This window comes from Mya arenaria, chromosome 2 (genome assembly GCF_026914265.1).
Source record: "Mya arenaria isolate MELC-2E11 chromosome 2, ASM2691426v1".
Taxonomy (NCBI): domain Eukaryota; kingdom Metazoa; phylum Mollusca; class Bivalvia; order Myida; family Myidae; genus Mya; species Mya arenaria.
The window spans coordinates 35,073,828-35,094,996 of record NC_069123.1 but is presented as its reverse complement, the minus strand read 5'-3'; the positions used below and the strand labels follow the sequence as shown (position 1 = coordinate 35,094,996).

Sequence of the window (21,169 nt, the reverse complement as noted above, 5' to 3'; positions counted from 1 at the left end):
ACCGACCTATATCAGGGTATATTACTGTTGTAGCAATAATTAAATATCAAATGGTCAAATTGTTACATTTACTCGAAAAATGCATTTGTTTAGGAAATTACGAAAGAAATCGACACTACGGTAAAAAATATATAGGATCGAAAGGAAAAATGTTGGTCGAATAAGTTGAAACACGCCTCATAAGCATATGACTACCATTGTTTTACATAATAGGAACCCGACTTCAAATCGGAGGACACAGGTTTGATCCCCGCTGCCGGAGAAATTATTTTTTTCAATCTATTTTTAGCTTTTTCTTTTCATTAAAATGTTGTTTTTTTTAAACTATATATCATTGTGAGATCTTATCGGACTACTTTGGTATAGTTTTTTTCAAATTTCATTTTAAAGTTAATTACAAAAAAGGTTACAAACCCCTTGTAATAACATACTAGCAAAGCATTAGTGCCGATATGATTGGATGGCTCTTTTTAAAATAAAAAATGAGCATAAAATGATGGTTCTATTGCATTATTCATTCTTTTTTAATAACAATTATTTTTTTCTGTTTCACTTCACATTTTCGTGCTAGGATCGGAGCATCATCATTTATCGCAAGCCATTAAATGAAGAGAATACAATACAAATTTGAATATTTTTGCAATCTACCAAAATTATAATTCTCCCACTTTTACCAATTTCCATATGTGTCAGCTTAAAGATACATCCAGGGTTGGACTAACATCAAAAGTGTGTGTACTTCAAACAATAAAGGTTACGAAACAGGAAACTATGTGTTTAAAAAGCAATATGTCTTACTCAAATGAATATCTACATAATTATTTACTGCTGGATCAATACAACAGTAAAGCACAGATTAAGTTTAGATTAATATAAAGAAACAGACTAGGAGGTGTCTATCAAACGTATGAAGTAACTTTATTCGAATCCAACGAGAGGCTATGATCGGAGCTAGCCCGAGTGTACATATACGACTGACGGTGCTTTAATGTTCCGTTCGTGTATGTCTGGGCCGCCATGGCACTCTCCAGATTTCGCCGCTGCATTCTATTACTGCGAGTCTTCCAGCATGCGGTGAATGTATCTTTAAAGCCGCGCCTGTAGCGCTTGCTAAAGAAGCAATAAATTATCGGATTCATACCACTGTTTGACGCTCCAAGCCATTGTGCTATAGGATTGATTATATCTAGAATAATCCTTTCGGTGTCCTTGTCACTCGAAGACCCGTAGAATGATTTCAGCCTGATTACGTATAATGGTAACCAAGAGAAGGCAAAGAGAATAACTACGATGCACAACATTTTTACGACTTTAACCTTTGACTTTTGTACACCAGTTGAAGAGGAAATTTTTTCACCGGGGGCTCTTCGTCTCCAGACCCGTACGGCAATCAAGAAATAGCATGCAACAATTAGGACAAGTGGCACTGAATAGCAACACAGGAAGATGGCTCCTAAGAAGTAGGATCGCTGGCCTTTTCCACCATTAGGCCACGTTTCACCGCATAATACAAGCGTCTGCACTTTTGTTGTGTAGCTACCAATTTGGTAATAAATCGCCCAGGGAATCATTATACTAGTGGCAACTATCCATATACACAATATTATGATCTTGCAAGTCTTCTTACTGATTTTCACTCCCATGTAGTGACAAATAGCGAGATATCTGAAAACAGAGACGTAAAAATGATTTAAAATCGTTCAAAAATTGTCCAAATTTCATCAAAAAGAAAATCTCAGATATTATAAAAGTAATTATATAAATATGAATTCGTGCTTAACAACGTGTATTTGTAAATCACCCATTGGTAAAGATTCTGTTACTTTAAAATTACAACCATGAAATTGACAAGTGTTGTCCACGTTGTTTTACTGGAGATTACACATGAAAGTCTCAAGAAGCGGATAAAAACTTTATTCTTGACACTTAAATCTCAGAAAAACTGTCAACATTGTGATTAAAGATAAACCATTTGCGTCAAGGTAATTATCTAATAGACGGAATATACGTTCTCGTCGTCATTCTGATTCTTCCCTAAATTGTCCCTTGTGATTATGTCTTGTGAAATATGTAATTTTGTCATCCCAACTATAAATTTATTATATTCCATTGTCAAGAAATTGAAATGTCTACGTCATTTCAAGTCTGTGTCAAATACTACCAAGAAATCAAATTAACGATGGAAACAAATTCACACGAATTCGATAACGACAGCAATATTCAAACACAACATATTTAACGTTCATTTGTCTATAACATTATCGGTACTTGTTAATTTTGGTTCTAATGAATCGAAATAAAAAGGTAGATGAGTTATATCATTTTCATTAAAAACTGTGTGCTGGTTATGAAGTAATGAATAACGGTTTTTCCTAAAAATATATTATTTAAGACACTGACGACTCAATTAGTACGATAAGTCAACGAATACTTCTTATAAAATCACATTGACCGACACAATAACAGTCAAAGTGTACGGCCAACAATTAGGATCAGACACGTATCAAAATAAGTTATTTATCCTCGTTTGTGCATTATTTAGGTTATTTACTACAAGATTTTCAAACTCAGTGGATAGGGAAACGTTTTTATTGTTTATATTCATGAACATGAATTTTAAAACATATATTGAACTTAAAGGGCACTCTTATTCAAAATCAATACATACACATGTATAACAAATATCAATTTTGAATGACAAACCTTTAATTACTTACTAAATAATGCATTAATGGAAATTTTTTAATCACTTATAACAATAGTGTAACCTTTTATTTAATAGCAGAAAGTGCAAATATAGTAAATGATTGGTAAATGCTAAAAGATTTACTTTGGTCTACTGTACTCTCATAAGTTAGCAAATACCGTGTTATATGCTCATTTACTTAAAATTAAACTCGATATCCCAGAAGAACCATTGTTCTCGACATTTATTTATCCTTTTTGGAATAATTAAACAATATTATTAATTGTGGTAAATTTTATTTGGGAGTAAGAGTGCATCTTTAAATATAAATTATCTTTCTTGCTGAGTATAGTTTTATTATTGTCTGAGAGTATTCTGCTATCAATATGAAAGCTAATAATCAAATAGTTAGTGGAGTTGATGCCAGTCTCTCTTACCTGTCAACTGCAATTGCTGCCAGGGTATTAACGGACGCACAGACAGACACGCCTTGCAGGTACGGTGTAGCTTTACACATAAACCAGCCGAAATGCCACTCTGAAATAAGGAAAACAAATCAGATTTAGAGACGTATTCAGTATTGTACCACATATTAACACATATATTGAATTTGTTATTGAAACTATTATTTTACCTGAATGTTCATGTAAAGGTACATGAGCGAAAAAATAACGTTCAAATATTTTTCTTCTTTACTTTTTGATTGTTATAAATTCCTTACAATTGACAAGTATGCCTTCTGCTTAGTGAGACTGTTTAACGTTGGTTGACATATTTGTTTTTCTCTGTTTTTAATGAATGACGTCTTCCATTAGGCAAAACTATGGTAACGGTTCCAAAGACAATTAATGACAAGAATATAGAAAAACAAAGGATAAATGTCGTACGAAGAAAAGAAAACGTTATCGCCAAATCATTTAAGCCCACACACGTTATTCCCATTGAGAATACACTTAGGAAATTTACTAGAGTGTGAGGAATGTAATAATGGGTTTTATTGCTGATAGACGCGGATGTTTTCAAAGGGAACTGGAAAGCCAAATCTTTATATTGGAAAATTGTGTTAAACTAGTGTTATTATAAAGAATGACATTGTGAATAGTGTTCGCAAAATTAAATCACACTCTCCACACTCTCCTTTCAGTTTGTTTTTATTATTTCATTTCATTAACGCGTGTGGTTAAAATTTCCATTGATATAGAGAGATCAGTGGATCTTATGAGCACTGCCTTTATGTGTCTTAGTGACCGATCAAATGATGTAACTTTATAAAAGTATATTCATCACAGAAAATCGTTACCATATCAGTAAGAGTTTCAGTTGAATAATGATTATACTCTGTAGGGTTAATGAACCCAATATACGATTACCATGTACGCCTGACACACTCATTTGTTCTAAGACATGGATCTAAGTACACTTTAGGAATCTGACCATAATATAAGCTAGTTCTCTGATAGCGTCATCGACCTAAATGTCAAATTGTGATGCTTAATGAACCCATACAAATTGGTTGTCACCAAAGGTATTTGCTTGCTGATACGAATATGTGAATCAAATGTTGTTAGCACATTAACGTTTTTGCGAGACGATGTGGTTAAACAACAACTTTGATACAAATATATCAAAAAGGATTTTTAAACAGGAGGTGGAATTGCAAACTGGCGCAAAGGTAAAAGGTAAAAATGTACAAAATGGCGGGTTTTCTTAGGTTCGCAGTGCCACATGGAGCATTTTACGACCACAATGTTGAGGGTTTTCGTATCATCAATACTCATTTTAAATGCGAACACTTATACATATATCGGCATAAGATGTAAACAGCAGTATATCAATCAGGCTATCATTGAAACATATCTACACTTAACCCAACCGAAAAACCTGAACCGTTTTGCCCTTCCGATAAACGTCAACTATCTATTGATTTAAGACTGTGGACAGAATGCGGTGCTAACCAATAACACTTGCCCAGTCAAACATATGGTTGCTTATTTTAGAGAAAGTTTACGTAACATTTTTCTGAAATGAAGTATTTTCTAATTTACACCATTACTGTAAACGTTTTTATCATAAACGTTGATGTAAATGAAAAAAAATGTATGGCCTTAATTCATAAAAAAGTTATTAGTTTCCAAGGATAAATGTAAGCGTAATGTTTTTCATAACATATACATCACAGAGCGAAGTTCAACAAACTCATCTTTCAGCGACTGAGTGATACCTTCTGACATTTTTTGTCATCAGAAGGTTTCTTGATTAGAAGATTTTAACAGTTTGCCAGAACGTCTTGGTGGCGAAGGCATTAAACGTAATCAAATATGGAAGGAATTCAATTAAATCCTAAAAGTATGTGACATAATTGAACGGTTTTTAGATCAAACTTTCATCCCAATCTTAATGAAATCTTACTGAATTTCACACAAGTTCATGATGCAACTTTAAGGGAACATAATTTCACAGTGTTGGTAGAGACTGAAAATAAATGCGCTTTTAAAATGCAAAAAGTAATGTCCCTGGTCAGTATTTCATCCCAACGAATAGGTAAGATAAAGCGAAAAGGTACATTAGCTTGCCAAACAAAAATAACTACTTGTATCATTTTTATAATCTTGGTTAAAGTACCAATACCTTACACTTCGTTCTACCATCTGTTCTTTCAGAACCAAAAGATATTTTTTGTATGTATTTTCAGTAGTTGACAAAAAAATTGTTACAACAAAAAAGTAAAATATAATTCAATCCTTGGCTAACAAAATACATTTACTTCGCTTTCTCCCTTATGAAACCGGAACACAACTGGGTCAGAACAGAAATTAAACCATTTAAGTGTTATTCCCTGTTACAATTAGTGGTCATAGGCCGTCAATGTGTATTCGATTTTTTTCTTGCTTTTATTGAAACGCACTATACCATTCATCTAAAAATGATAAGCCTGTGATTATCCTTATATCGTCTGCTGTGCAGTGAAAATCCACCTGTCAAGGATGATTTCCGAGTTCTCCCAGCTATGGCATTATTGGACGATGGCTACTTGCATTTTGTGTTAATCCTTGATTTATTTCGCATGCAATGGTTATATTGTCTGTCTTTCCTCAGATGATAGCTCAGTGCTTGAAAACAAATGCATGCGGTATGAATATCATATAGTGGTCGAAAAGAGTGAACGTTTTATCAAGTATGTGATGACATAAATATCCTCGAATTATATCTTTAAATCGATATTAACTACAATGGTAAGTCGAGTACCAAACCTTTCCTACTATTAAATGGATATAAAACAAACATAACTTGAACAGAATGCTCCTTTATCAATATGTAGTTTTCATTGCAAGCTCGACAAAAAATCAATTAATGCTACTTACAACAACAAATTATCGCTACCAGAATTTTTGCTTATTGCAGTAAAATAAATCGCTTATAAAGGTTATGCCAAATGTAATAAAATATCGTCCCTAATAAAAGGATAACCATTGCAGTAAACAAACGTGGCAAACCAAAGTGTCATGGTATAGTTAGGATAGTGGTATAACTGCGGTTACTAAACCTGAATGAAATAATTCTGGTAGAATGCTAAGGAATATTCATAGAATAGGTATCGGAATGATTATCACCTAATCCTTGGTGCCATTTACGCCAATTTATGGTGTACACAAAGGACAACAATGGGTATTTAATTGTTTTGTACGGAGCTAATACAAAATAACATTAGATGGTAATATTTCTTGTTTTTATGATATTTTATAGATGTAATATCTTTTAACCCGGAATCACTATCTGAATAACTACCCGCTTTTGATACAGAGTACAGTTAGTATCGGTTTAAGCCATAAAACATTAGTTTTTACATTAACAGAAATATGAAAATATACGTAGTATTATGATAGGAATATGTTTCTTCTCGTTCAATGTATAAAATATAAACTACTTCTATGCGATTAAACAGGTTAAGTACATTTTTAAGATGCATATTAAATTGTCAGAACTGCCTGTTTGTGTATAAATTAAAGTTATTATCGAAACCGGAGATAAATATTGCTTTTATGACAACATAACTGATATAATCATCGATCACACTTAAAAGATAAATACATCAGACCCCGACTGACTGTTCTTTCTTAACCTAAAATGTGATATAGAGAACAAATTTTGAAATATTCTGGTCAACGCATGCTCTGGGTTTTCAAATTAGGACATATTTAGGCAAAAGAGGAAAGCATGAATATCATTGATCTATAATCAAAATGCACAGTTTTAAGGTCCGAAAAATGAAAAAATGAGAGTTGAAATATTCTATAGTTTATCCGTTGTAACTAATCAAAACAAATAAAGGGTACGACCTTCGGCTAACAACACGAATTTTACGTCGTTCCCTTACAAAACCTGATGTAAGTCACAGGGTCACATCAGGAATAATCGATTTATTGCTTTTTTTTTCAAACTATAAAGGAATATTGTTCGTAAGCCGTCAAACAATATTCGGTTTAATCTTGCTTTTATTGAGGGGCACTTCACCATTTCTCTGAAAGATGATTGACCGTGATTTTCTTTTATTGCCTGCTGTGCACTAGAAATCCAGCTGTCAAGGATAATTTCCGAGTTCTTCAAACTATGACATTATTGGACGGTCGCTACTTGTATTTGTGGTAATCCTTCTTTAATTTCGAAGGCAATCAATGCTTCCTCAGATTATTGTACAGGGCTTAAAATATAAACTCGAAGAATAAATGCAGGCGGTATGATCATTTTATACTGTTCAAGGGGTTTGTACTTCTTTTTATCAAATTAGTTGATATTAATAAATAGTTTCTCACCCTTTAATTATCACTTCAATATTTATAATATTGGCATGTCCAGTACCAACATTCAGAGGTCTTTGTTTATTGCATCAAGCTTCTAGAGCTATGAAATAAACAAGAACGAAATAGTCTAAAAACACAGATTATCATTAGTGATCAGCCTATCCATATAAACATATCATCATACTGTTACAAGCTACCATCCTTGGAAAACTGTTTTTGTAAACATAAAAGACACAAAAACACATTAATTAATTATTTGAAAACAGTTTTAATCGAGGAAACTATAATCGAAATGAATCCCAATTATGTGATGTTATTAGTGGATCTGGAAAACACTTAGCAGAAACATATATTAAATGTATCATGTAATATACGAATTATATGTTTAAAGTGCAATTGTGTCAATAGTGTCATTAGTGTTTTTAGAAAACACCAAGTCTTTAATGACTATACAACACAAATATTGGTGAATACTTAGATAACTGAACTGGCTTTAAGTATGTTAATAACATAGAACAACGGAAGAAAAATAATCGTTTATAGAAAATAAGGCAATTGAATAGAAAATATCAACGCTAATAAAGGTTGTGCCTATTGCAGCAAAATTTCATCGCTAATCGAAAGTATGATAATTTTGACATGGAATTGTTTTTCTCATGCAAATACAGATCAGTGATATAGATGAGGTCAGTGGTCTATGATCGCATTTTTCCTGTTACGGTATAATGAATATTCATAGAACATAGAACCACCCCATTGTACTTCGCAAGAACGTTTTCCCTCAATCATAAAAAAACGTTGGTGCCACTTTCGCCTATCTATGAAGTAAACAAGGGATCAAAATGTTATATCCATCATTACTCCATGTAACCTCTTATCAAGGGAATATCGTCTTAAGGACACGTTATATGACATTGCTAATTAACACCAAACATGAAACTCGCGGCGGATACCGGGAAAACGCAAGCATATGGCATTAATTTTATTGTATCAATTAGTCCTTTGGTATTTGTTCGATTCCTGCAACCATCATTGGAAGCGTTGTTTCACCGACATTAGAAGCCATGTGTTGGTTTGAAACAAATGTTGTAATTAAATTATTATCGTTAAGTGGTATATCGCTCAGATTTCACATTAACCAAAAACGTATTGGAACAAAACAATTGTGTTGTACGTTTTGTATATAAAAGTGATATATGCCTTAGGATACATCGACATTATATCAACTAAATTGACAATGCATAAATGCAACATGGCCGTTTAGAAGTTTGTACTTTCAGGTTTATTTTTAAACCGATTGCTATTTTCGAACAACAGCTCTCGGTGAAATCAGCTATTCAAGTGTTTTAGGTTATCAAAATGGATTCCTTTGTAAACTGAAATAGTGTTATGTCTCAAAGTATACAATATAACTTTATATATGTAAGTTGTGAATATGAAAGGATCAGTCCAAAACAGTGATTCTTTTATAGATATTTGATACATTCATACATTACACAATTATCATTCAACAATATTACGACTCATCCTACAGACGAATGAGTAAGACCATCAGCGACTCTCCGTAACTTAACAATAGCAATTGCCTATGATTGAAACTATTCTTACCGACTGTCTTTTGAATTGCTATCAACAAACTCAAAGACCATACAATCGTTCAAAGACAAACGTAAAATGAACACGTTTTAGACATAACCTTTACATCTGAATATAGAAATAGAATTCAATAACCTCACTTTTCACGATAGCAGAGAAACTTGATGATTTAATCCTGAATGTATTTGAAATAACTGAACGGTATTTGAGATGTAACTTACATTCCAATTTAAATGAAATCTAATTTGATTGCATCGGGATTGCTGATGCAATTTCAAGGAATGTGGTTTTATATTGTTATCAGAGTCTGAATAAAGATACGCTTTGTTGGATGCCTTAAATAAATACTAGTGTCTTGTCTTTCATCAGATTAAACAGGAAAGATTCACTATAATAAGGCTTAATGGAATGCAAAAATAACTATTTTTATTCGATTTAACAGGTCGTAATAAAATATAAATATGCTTAGTATAGAATGCCATAGAGAACTACTTTTATTTAATGCCTATCCAAACTACCCAATCTATATCACGCAACTGTTGTTTTTTTAATACCGTAATGATTAGTTCAGTGACGAAATTTTACTCAAAACTAACGGAATTATCCAGGTTTAGCATAATCATGCTTCCGTCCCTACGAACTTGACGTGACAGGACGTCATAAAACTGGCCACCATAACATCGTCTATATATGAGATCGAATTAGTAAAAGTATAATATTTATATGCAAAGACGAGAATGCCATAAATGACAGTTATTGCATAGAGAATATTTGTTGAGTTTAGTGTTAGACCGTATTTAAGTTTATGATTATCATACAAAAAAAAGTTTTGTCTATGATCACGAATGAAGTAAAATACATTCTTATGCTTCTTTTCGGAATTGTATTTGCATTTCAATTTCATTCCTAAATACCCACTTTTTACAGACCTAAGCTACCCGGTGGACGCCTATCACGCAAGGTTTGAATGCATTTAATATATTCATAATAAAAACAATTGCACGAAATACATTTGTTTAAATGTCCATAAACGCATTAACCAAAATACATCGTTCACAATTTCCCGTTCGTTCGTTTCATGATACATGGGTATTTAATCACTAGATCACATCAGAATCAGTCTGAATCTCTCAAGGACGGGTTGTTTTCCAGATGAAGAGGGAAGACCATGCTTCGTTGACGACATTTGACGTGATTCTGATGGTGGGGTATTTAATTTATTTTTCAGTAAATCGTTTTGTGCAGCTTCCGGGAAAAATGAATTACGATGGAAGAGAGTTTGAAAGACTATCCAATAAATGTTATAAGAAAGTCTTTATGTTCGATATTTTGTTTTTGTTTGTAATAAATTTGTAAAAAAGGGATTGTTCGAACCGAACCTTCAAATTTCTGTGATAAAAGGTTTACAAATTCCCTTATATACAGTTACATGTTTATTTCCAAAACAACTTTATTCACACATGAGGAATCTGTTTTAAGATATTAAAATAATTTACATTTGACATAAATTGCTGTTTCAAAAGTTCGGAACTCAGTTTAAATGATAGTGAAGTAAGAACAAAATTCAAAAGGAATTCTAAAAGTCGATTTTGTCAATCTTCTGTTTAAATTGAATCATTCACTATTGTTATTTCACTGATAAAACTCCATTTATTTGAAATGAATGACTGAATGTACACTAGTAATACGATTTGTAACATGGCAACTATTCCTAAGTTTTTGTTTGTAATAATATCACCAAAACAGTATTACATTATTTGGTTTGTGCTGACTTCACATCGACAATCAAAATCCATCTTAAATATGCAAACAAGGCAAACGTAAAGATGCTTCATCTACATAACATTGAAAACAAAAAACAAAAACAGTTTAAGTGTCAGAAAAAATAAAAAATCAGAACAAATGGGACATATCTATAAACACAAACGTTGACCTGATGTTTCTGCGTCATCAAGGCAAACTTCAAATATGCAATTATAGTATATGTAATACAAATGTTATTATACTTTTAAAACAATGAATGACATACAAATAGTTAAAGTGACACTCTTATTCAAATTCAGTACATACACATGTATAACACACATCAATTTTGAGTGATAAACCTTTAACTCCTTACTTAATAATGCATTTGTGAAACGTAATAATTACTAATAACAATATTACAACCGTGTATTTAATAGCTAAAAACGCAAAAATATTACATAATTGGTGAATGCCAAAAAAATTACTGCGATCTGCTATTGTCTCATAAGGAAGCATTGTCGTGTTTTACTGTACATTACTTCAAATTAAACTCGGTTTCCTTCATAAGCACCATTGTTTTCGACAATGGTTAATCCTTTTTGGTGTCTTAAATGTGTTAAATCTTATTTGGGAGTAAAAGTGCATCTTTAAGTTAAGGAGATAAATGGCATGCAATGCATAAACTTTTGTTTGTTCGTAAATACCTGTCGAACATAAAACACTTCACGGGTAGTGCAGAGGCACACAGTAAATAGCAGCCGAGTAACTGTCGTAAATAACAATAACCTCATGACAGCCATTTGCTACAAAACTGTCAACCGATTGTTCAGAACTTTAATAGCATTAATCTTTTTTGTTAAGTTACTGGAAAAGTCGCCCGTACCCTTATAAAACCTGATCTTCGACGGTTCACAACAGGAATAAAAACATTTAAGTGTTATTCCCTCAACCAATTAGTGAATGATGGTCGTAAGCCATGAATCTATATTCTGTTTCATCTTGCTTTTACTGACGGGCACTTTACCATTTCTCTAAAAATGGAAAGGCTTTGATTTCCTCTTATTTTGCTTGATGCGAAGTGGAAATCGAATTGTCAAGGATGAATTCCGAGTTCTTCCAACTTTGGCACGATTAAACCGTGGCTACTTTTGTATTTCTGTTAATCCATTTATTTTTAAAGCATGTAATTCTGATATCATTTTTCTTTTCTCTGAGTACGTTTAGTGCATGAAATTTAAACTTAATGAGAAAATATAGGTGGTATGATTTATTCATAACCTTCATAACCTTTACACTTTCTTACTTAGGTTTCTTACAAATTCATCGCTGGTAAATACGATCAATTAGATGGATAGAATATTACATCTTTAATAGATCTATCTTAAAGTTATCAAAATTTACAAAAACTTAATGGACACACACAAAATAATGCTATAATTAATGTTTTTCCACGTAAACGTAGTTGATAGCATCTGCTTAATAAATGTTAATGCCATCGTTGTTTTGGGAAAATAAGGTTGACGCGTCTGAATGCTTAGAAAGGCAATTTGCAACCGAAACATCAATACCAAAGAACACAATACATTTGGAACTGGAAAAGAAGTAAAGTCAATGCGTTGTATTAATGGATTATATAAATATATTACCGATCTTGCAAGGAATATATGTCAAAGCAACGGAAAAAATCATGAAAATAGAAATTATGGTTATCCTCGCATGGAACTTGTTAAGTCTTTGTTTTGTCATGCAAATATCAATCAGTGATAAAAATGCAACCACTGTACTTGATCAAAATTGGCCTCTCACTGCCTTATGAATATTCATAGAATGGATATCACAATGATTATCACCTAATTGTACTTCCCAGGAGGGTATTCACACAAGCATAATAAGATCTGTAAGGTGTACAAGGCACATAACTCTCATGTAACAGGAGTATCTTCCATAAGAATTTTATATGGCATTGTGAATTACACCAAACATGGAAATCGCTTCAAATTCAGGATATTGGACGTCCGTATGATAAGAAGTTAATTTTATTGTATCAATTAATTCTTTAACGATTTGTACGTTTATTAGAAGGTCGCAGTAATGTTTGACCGATATATGAAGCAATACGTAATTTACTTTTAATTCCGCATAATTAAGAAAGAAGCCAACAAAAGGAAACGCGTAGTAATAAATACGGACATACTTAGTACAAATTTAATTTTGTTGTCGTCTAAAGCAGCGTCGTGACATTTGTCAATTCCTCTTTTATGTAAATGATTACGGTCTGTTTTATTTCAGCGTTCGATAGAAGGTTTTAAATACTCTCTGGAAATAGCACGGACAAAGACGCTTTCAGAAAACTTTTGTTCCTGTTTTGGAAGCAATTAATTGCACAGGATAATTAATCAAAATTATTATCTTATCAGCCATTTTATTCGGATCCTGATGCACTTTTAGTAATACGTTTTTCAAAAACGGTTAAGTTACCACATCAGTTTTAAAAAGATTATCACAATATGAGAGAACATACTGTCACGTGCTAACAAAAAGAATGATCGGTTTGTGTATTTTAAAATAGAAACGACTTTGAATACCAAATAATGCTAAGACATTTGTATATGGTAGTTGTCGTAGGTGGTAGGAATGTATTATTCGTGGAATGTCCTTTATGAAAAACATTTAATATGACGAAAACGTGCATTGCAGAACGCGCTCAAGCCGTCATAATGATTTGTGTCGGCACCCCCTTCAGACGGGAATGTTATGAACCAATTCGAGGAGACATTTACGCGATGAAGTTTCAAAACGACGTCATTCGGTCGGTTCTTATACCGTGCCAATCACGGTATGATGTTGGCACAGGATAACGCACCATGTCACGCGGCTATAATCACACGAGTTATGCTTGCAGAAAACAACGTGCCAGCACTCCAATGGCCTGCAAAAGGTCGAAATTAAATCCGATCAAGTATTTGTAGGACCTATTGAAGCCAAAGGTGCAGGCCCAGCCGCTGCAACGAAATCTCAGGGACCTCATACGTGTTATTCATCAGCCATTCCATGACAGTATTTCCACAGATACATTGTATCGATCAGAACAAGGTACATTGCTGTAATTGTCGCAGCAGATTAAAGCATTTAAACGAAATTAAATTCGACTAAATTAAATTTGAATTCTAAGTTTTAGTTTTAAGCGTGTCCATGCTAACCCTCTCTATAAAGTGTGTTCCCGTGATCAAAGTTTTGTTTTACATAAAAGGAATAAATTGTATTAGACTGATATTTGGTTATAACTATATGGGTTTTTTTCAGTATTATTTTCCTAAAATATGATAAAAACTATTGGATCAATTAGAATTTCGTCGAAGTGTATATCAACAATTTAGGCTGTGTTTTAAGAAGACATTCAAATTCAGAATGTTCTTTTTACAAACTATATTTCCGAGTGATATTGAAGAGCTGACAGAACTTGTAACATTTGTATTCATAGAGGGTAGGTGTTTGTTTCAGTGTTATTCGCAATGTTTTCTCCGAGTAAGCACCAAAGTTATTGCGATCTTACACTGAAACGAACATTTTTTTAAATGGCAATTAATGCATTTTTAAGGAAACCGCGACACATTTTAAATCATGCGGACGTCATGTAGTTTCGGAAATAAAATTTGGTTCCAGTCCTGCGGGCGCTGAATGTTTATTTTCGACGTGAGAGCCGGCTAACTTTTCAAAATGGTAAACTGATATTTTCGCTGTTTCAAGCAGTAAAATGTCATATTTTTTTGCAGATAAATCTAAAAAGCATGTATTAAACGCATGTTTCTGTTACCAACGAACTGCGCTGAAATGATATCAGTCACTAATTGTAATAAGCTGTCAACAAGTATAATATCAAAAGCTGACCCCAACTTCCTTATTACCGGATTATTCTATGCTTACTTTGTTAGTTTTGGAAGATATAATATATTGTGTAATCTGAAAAATCAGAAAATTGGTTTTAATTATGATAAACTATGTTTTGTTTATAAAATCAAGCTAATTCAAGCAATTTCCTAAATTAATATATATTTACTTGCATTTGGCAAATGATATGGGTTTGTTTATAAAACCTTTTGTCTACTGAATTTACCATTTCTGTTCATCCTATGTAAATCATATTTATTAATAAGTTATTTACGAGTTAGAAAATTAAATACGACTTCCTATTTTTTTTTAAATTATTTTCCCACCTTAAAACTAAAAGTCTGGTTTATTTCTATAAATTCAATTTATGACTTTGTTTTGAAAATCTTCGGAGAAACTATCTATGGATGTATTCTTATCGCTTTGAGGTTAACATATATATTAGCTTTACATACCCCAATACAGCGATTCTGCTCGGATTGACAGCTTTTTATAGGAAATAGATAACACTATTATACCATTCATGGACATTCTGATAAATTGTACTGAAAATCTCGAGTAATAATTCACCTCTTCAATAGCGCGGGCGGCAACTTGGCGTCGGTCGAATGAAGGCCCTAGAAGATTGAAAGGCTGTTTTATTAGATTATGTATATTATTTTTATAGACCGGGAAATACTAAAATAAATGGGCGTAAATATGCAATTGAATAAATGATGTCTTGCTCTTCACATTTAATGATGTTAGTTATCGATTGAAAATAACAGTACAAAACATTGAACACTGAAGATATTAATAATTTGCATAAGTGTGACACTAAATACCATACCCCATAATATTAATCGTCTGTATAAATGTCCAATTTCATATAGGCCATCATTGACATGGGTGTCTTCGTCTAAATGTATGAAAGCCTTGTGTTTATAAAAACGTTATTGCTATGTTAATGCAAGATTTTGCTTTAAGTTGTTTTTCTTGACATTTCTCCAATCAATTTGTTTTAAATGGAGTTGGCACGCATTAAAAGTATATACTTAAACTAGATTGGAGAAACCCCTTTTCTGCGGACTCCAGCAATATATTTTCTGAGTTTGGTGGGCATAGGCTTTTCCTCATAACATGATGTCATAGTCTCGCGGGATTATTATGTTATTGCTTAACTTATTCATAAATTTGAACTGAAAAACCATGATTCTTTTGTCACACCAATAACATCAATTGTTAATAAAAAAGCACACAAACAATATTGATTTTGAATAAGAGTGTTAATATGAAGTAACACAAATGCAGCTCACATGTCCTCAATGAGTGTTATATTCTAACGATTTGCAAGTGAATCAAACTGGAGCCCATCGCAGGGGAATAAACGGGTATACAAAACACAAGTTTACACTCATGCTCACAATAATCTGCATCAATTGATTGATATATTTAATCACCAACACAAACTACGTAGGAGAAGATCAAATAATTTGATGACCGTACCAAAAATGTTACCCCCAACCCCCATATTAACCAATAAAGATAGTCGGTAGTTGTGTGCTCAGAAACCTTTTTCTGACAGTGCCAGGATTGCTTCTCCACCATATACTATTTACGCCATTTGATCATGGTGTGCTTAGTAAGTCTTTTTTTACTGGCCGTGCAAATGTTGTTACCGCTACTATGTGTATTTCCTTACGAAGAAACAACCGATCTCTTCTTTTAATAAATATGTCTGTCTTGCGTATTCAACACAGTTTGTTTTTCTAAATCATGTGTCAATAGACGCTATTCCATATTGTATTTTCACCAAATATATTGACCAAAAGAACATCGAGAAACCGGCAATTTGTTCAGAAGTGTATTTATTTTTTTAAATACGATATTTGAATATCGGAAAACTTTATCTTAATATTGAAATTTCTTTTCAAACAATTTCTTTTCAAACAAATTATTCGTGAACATGATTAATCTATTTGTTATTAGCCACTGTCAACGTACATTGTTTCTTTTATTTATCAAAAACGCTTTGGAAGATAGAAACTAATATGCATTACTTTGTCCATGCTAGGACCAAAAAGAATTCGGTCACATGACCAAAACATTAAAAAAGGATTGGTCATTATTTTAATGTTTAAGCCGTTTTAATGCATGCTAGCAATATCACTTTTTCCTAGACGGTATCATCATGCGTTTCAACCGCAAATTGTATAAAAAAACAAATTTTGTCGACTTTGTCCTCCAATTTTCAATTCATATATTGCGTGATCATCAATTTCTCCAGACAAAAGAGTTCAAAATGAAAGAATCTGGGAATTTTCTTAGTATGGTTGGGTAATCCGAGACAAAGTGGGTATTTTTGAAGCTTAATGAATAATACAGCTCGACATATAATATATATTTTATGTTCAAAACGGGAATCGTGGAATTCAAACCCTCATTAGTATTGCACAAACAGAAGAATGTAGACAGTAAGCTGTCAAATTACTCGGATAAGAGCATTCTTGATGATTCACATGTCAGATAAAGTACTTTGTTATAGAAATTCTATTGAATACATAACCTTTAATCATTGATCTAAAGGAAATGTACGCGGAAAAAGATAAATTAAACAGAAACTGTGTAAATTAGGCGACACAAGATACCACTTGAAATACTGGAATTTAAGGACTGTTAGTTACTGGACAAGGAAAACAATTAAACGTATTAGAGATATACTGATAAATATACAATTTATTTTATTTATCAACAACGTTTTGTAATTGTAAACTTTTTTAACAATAATACTATGAAAACTGCCGGGACATGCCCTTTAGTCGAAATTTCAAGAATAAACCCTGTTGGAGGCACATGGCAAAGGCCAAAACAAACATTATTAGAGACAAACGTATATTTAACGTTAACTTGAACTGTTAAACTAAACTAGTATTTATCTTAAACCATAAATCCGTAATTAAAGCAGTAGTAAATGCATTGGAATAGGTATATTCTTTGGCAGTTTTTTCCTCGAAAAAGTGATTTTTTTTCTTTTGTACACATGCAAGAGAACAATACCAAGATCAGAAACCAATTACTCTTATCTCTTACCATGGTATAAATTAGACAGCAGTGTCATGGGAAGACAAATAAGCGCCACCATAATGTCAGCGATTGCCAGATTGACGATGAAGTAGTTGATTACGGTGTGCATGCTATGACTGCGGTACACGACGGCGACGACCATGAGGTTGCCGACGATGGCGATGATCATGATGGTTGTGTAGGCCAACGAGTAGATGATGATCATGTAGAGAGGGTGTCGCAGTAGGGGGAAATATTCACCGTCTTCGGCGGCCAGGTGTGTGGTGTTTGGCTGTCCTATGTCGAACTCCGCAGTCGAATCCAACGCCGGAAAATTGTAGCTTATGTTATAATGGTTACTCATGGTTGCACAACTGTTACACACAATTGATATATATCCGTAAAATTGAGTAAAAAATATGAATATATTTTACATGTTTCAACTTCAATTGTTAAAGGTTAAAATATTAGTTAAATAATGTACGTATTATTTTGTAAAACAATTTCATTTCATAAATTTAAACAATGATTTGCCAATTTTCCACGACAGAAAAATCCAATCTCTGAAAAACCATCATGTCCAAATGCAATTTCACAAGTGCCACGGTGATTTATCCTCACATGGAACATCAATATAAAACACGGAGAAGACAATAGTTTAATTTTCTGACTCAAACGACAGAAAATCAAATCGTATCACTGAATTCCATTTTCTGATGTTCAACGTTAAGAGATTTATTTCTCTCAAGCGACAGGGTTTGTCGGTCCGCTCCGATTATCCAGTATGAATTTTAGTGTTCGTTCATCAAGAAAAATATTGCGAGACAAAATCAGATTGTGCCATTACCATAAAATTTGTTCCGCTCTTACGTTAGACTTGCAAATATGACAATAAATTGCGTGCAGTGTCCACTGCGACATTAAAGAACAATTTCATAACGGCGTCTCTTCCTATAATTTTATCAGCTTCGTGCCGTTCGCTGATCCTTAGCGCCTCTAGCAGATTGCTGCAGAGCTACGATTTGGAGACAAGTATGGAATCGCGCGAGTCCAATATCAACAGCCTGTTTTTACCACAGGCAGCAAAACAAGGCAATTTTTCACGTGTACTTGCCAACATCGATTATGACTTTAGGAGGACTTAAATAATATGCTGGCAATTGTTTAAATGTTCTGATATTGTCATGGGTGCGATATCGTGCTATGATGAAATCAGTTCGCATATAAAATATTGTAATGATAAACAAAACCAGAATGCGTAGCGTGAGGCACATCTCTTTAATCATTTTATCAAGATTGTTTGATTATTTTTATTTATATGTCACACATATGTTTAAAAAAGCTAGAGCCTGTTTTATGTGCATGCCATTCAATGATACATTTTATAGAGTATTGTTTGGTATATGCTACGACGCAGGTTAACCGATCAGTTCTGATTGCTCCAATTTTCAACTCTTTGTTTTCTTCAAGATGGCCGAGAAAAATATGATATTGTTTCTTTGACTTATTATTTACTTGATTTATTTTTTGAGCGCGTTTGAATTATATGAATACAATTGTATTATAATTAATTTTATAATTTAAAACCTCTAAATTTGACATTTCAACTGGCTATGTGTGGTCAGTTGTACATATTTATCTTATATTTCAGATAATTTGAGTACCGTTTTGTGTAAGACCATGATTGTCTCATAATCAATTTATTAAGTTTAACCCAAAGCTTCTGCAAACGTCGGCATTATTTAAAGAAAAATTGCAAGCAACATTACTCCTAATTTTAACTTAAATTTAAAAAGGAAATTCCATGTCAAGCTTTTTTCGAGGCTTGTTGTCATAGACACACAACAACAGCGTTATATTTCGCTCTCGGCATAATACAGCAGAAGAAGTTTGAAGTTAAATTTCCACCAGAAATGTGTTTACAGAGGGAGCGTTTTGCTGACACCATGTATTGCAACAGCAAAGAGGGTAAATTATTCCTTCTTTCTTGCACATTATAAGCAGATGGCTGTTTTATTGAGCCTGATTGAGATCGGTTGACGTGTATAAAACATACTTTAGTAGGGAAGCAACTGCAATAACTCCAAGCGACAAGAAAATACCATTAAACAGCAATGTAAACAAAGTATCTCCTATGGTCATCAGAGGCGGGAACTTATTGGGAAAACGTTAATTTGACGTAAAAGAGCGCGATTTTGTCGTGAATGTCGTGTGTCTACTGTTCGTTAATACCAAGTTTCAATTAGAGAGCTCCTGCCAACATCACATAATTACATTGAACTAAATTAAAATCCTCCCATATAACATGGTGACCTTTGGGTTAAAGCACTTTGAAGAATACAGTCCTTCTTCATAATCAAATAAAAATATATCTTTGTAAAGAGGCAATCACGCCATCTTTACCGAAATGATCTATAACCATTAAAACATTAATTATATATCTCTTTATGACATTAATTTTCAGGAGCACAAAGATTCAACGGTTCTTTCCTACTATATATTCAAAGGTCTTTTAAGGATTTCTTGTACAGATTTTTTTTTTGTCTGACCCAACATATATGAGAGAAATATATAACGTTGCCCATGTCCGTTCGTCTGAATGGACGTAAGTCTCTAGACCAACTGTCGTAGCCCGAAAACATGTTTTAGTTGATCGAATATCATGTACAGATATCCCTGCTAAAAAATAAAAACAAAAACCGGTTGTTTGACAACGTTCTGAAAATTCGTCCCATTTTTTATTTGTTTTTATTTTATAATTGTCCAGTAGCTTTAACGAAAGGGTAACATAATCTGTGCAAAGCTTAATAATGAACTCTTACTCCCAAATTATATTTACTACAATGAATACAAATGTTTTAATATACCATAAATCTGAATTAATGTCGAAAACAAAGGCTCTTATAGAGGAAACCGAGTTTGAAAGAAAAATACAGACAAAAATGCTATTATACCTTAAGAGATGATAGCAGATCACATAAAATCTTTTAGGACTCACCGATCAATTTATATTTTTGCGTTTTCAGCTATTAATTTCACGGTTACAATCTTGTTAGCAGTAATTTATATTTTCCATAAATGCATTATTTAGTAAGAGGTTAAAGGTTTGTCACTCAAAAGTTATTATACATGTGTGTGTATTAATCTTAAATAAGAGTTTCACTTTTAGACAAACAGTCCAAAATAGGTATAACATGTAAGTATGTAATATGTACCTATAGGTAAAGACTAAATACATATATCATTTGGGAGACATTGGCGCATGCTATACTTTATTATGCATCAAAATAATATGAATAACTCATAAGTATTTCAATATTATTATAACAAGAATTTGTTATCATAGAAAGGTAGCATCATTGCAGGAGCAAAGATATTGGAAATTTAGGTAGACTTGTTCTTACTTGTGGAT

The 21,169-nt window shown here is 32.8% G+C and overlaps 1 protein-coding gene across 1 annotated transcript; it reads right to left on the bottom strand.

Moving 5' to 3' along the window:
• Positions 1-899: 899 nt before the first annotated feature.
• LOC128214505 (neuropeptide SIFamide receptor-like) lies at positions 900-18,121 on the bottom strand. Its single transcript, XM_052921008.1, has 3 exons — positions 17,785-18,121; positions 3,124-3,223; positions 900-1,665 (listed from the first exon to the last, which is right to left on the bottom strand). The coding sequence occupies exons 1-3, from the start codon at positions 18,119-18,121 to the stop codon at positions 900-902; spliced, it is 1,203 nt and encodes a 400-aa protein (XP_052776968.1).
• Positions 18,122-21,169: the final 3,048 nt, after the last annotated feature.

What these genes read in the sequence shown, in the direction of transcription:
- LOC128214505 (XM_052921008.1), bottom strand. Translation starts at nt 18,121, where the DNA reads ATGAGTAACCATTATAACATAAGCTACAATTTTCCGGCGTTGGATTCG. An exon ending in GCTGTCTAATTTATACCATG is followed by an intron (nt 3,224 to 17,784) that starts GTAAGAGATAAG and finishes TCCTTATTTCAG; the next exon opens with AGTGGCATTTCGGCTGGTTT. An exon ending in GCAGCAATTGCAGTTGACAG is followed by an intron (nt 1,666 to 3,123) that starts GTAAGAGAGACT and finishes CTCTGTTTTCAG; the next exon opens with ATATCTCGCTATTTGTCACT.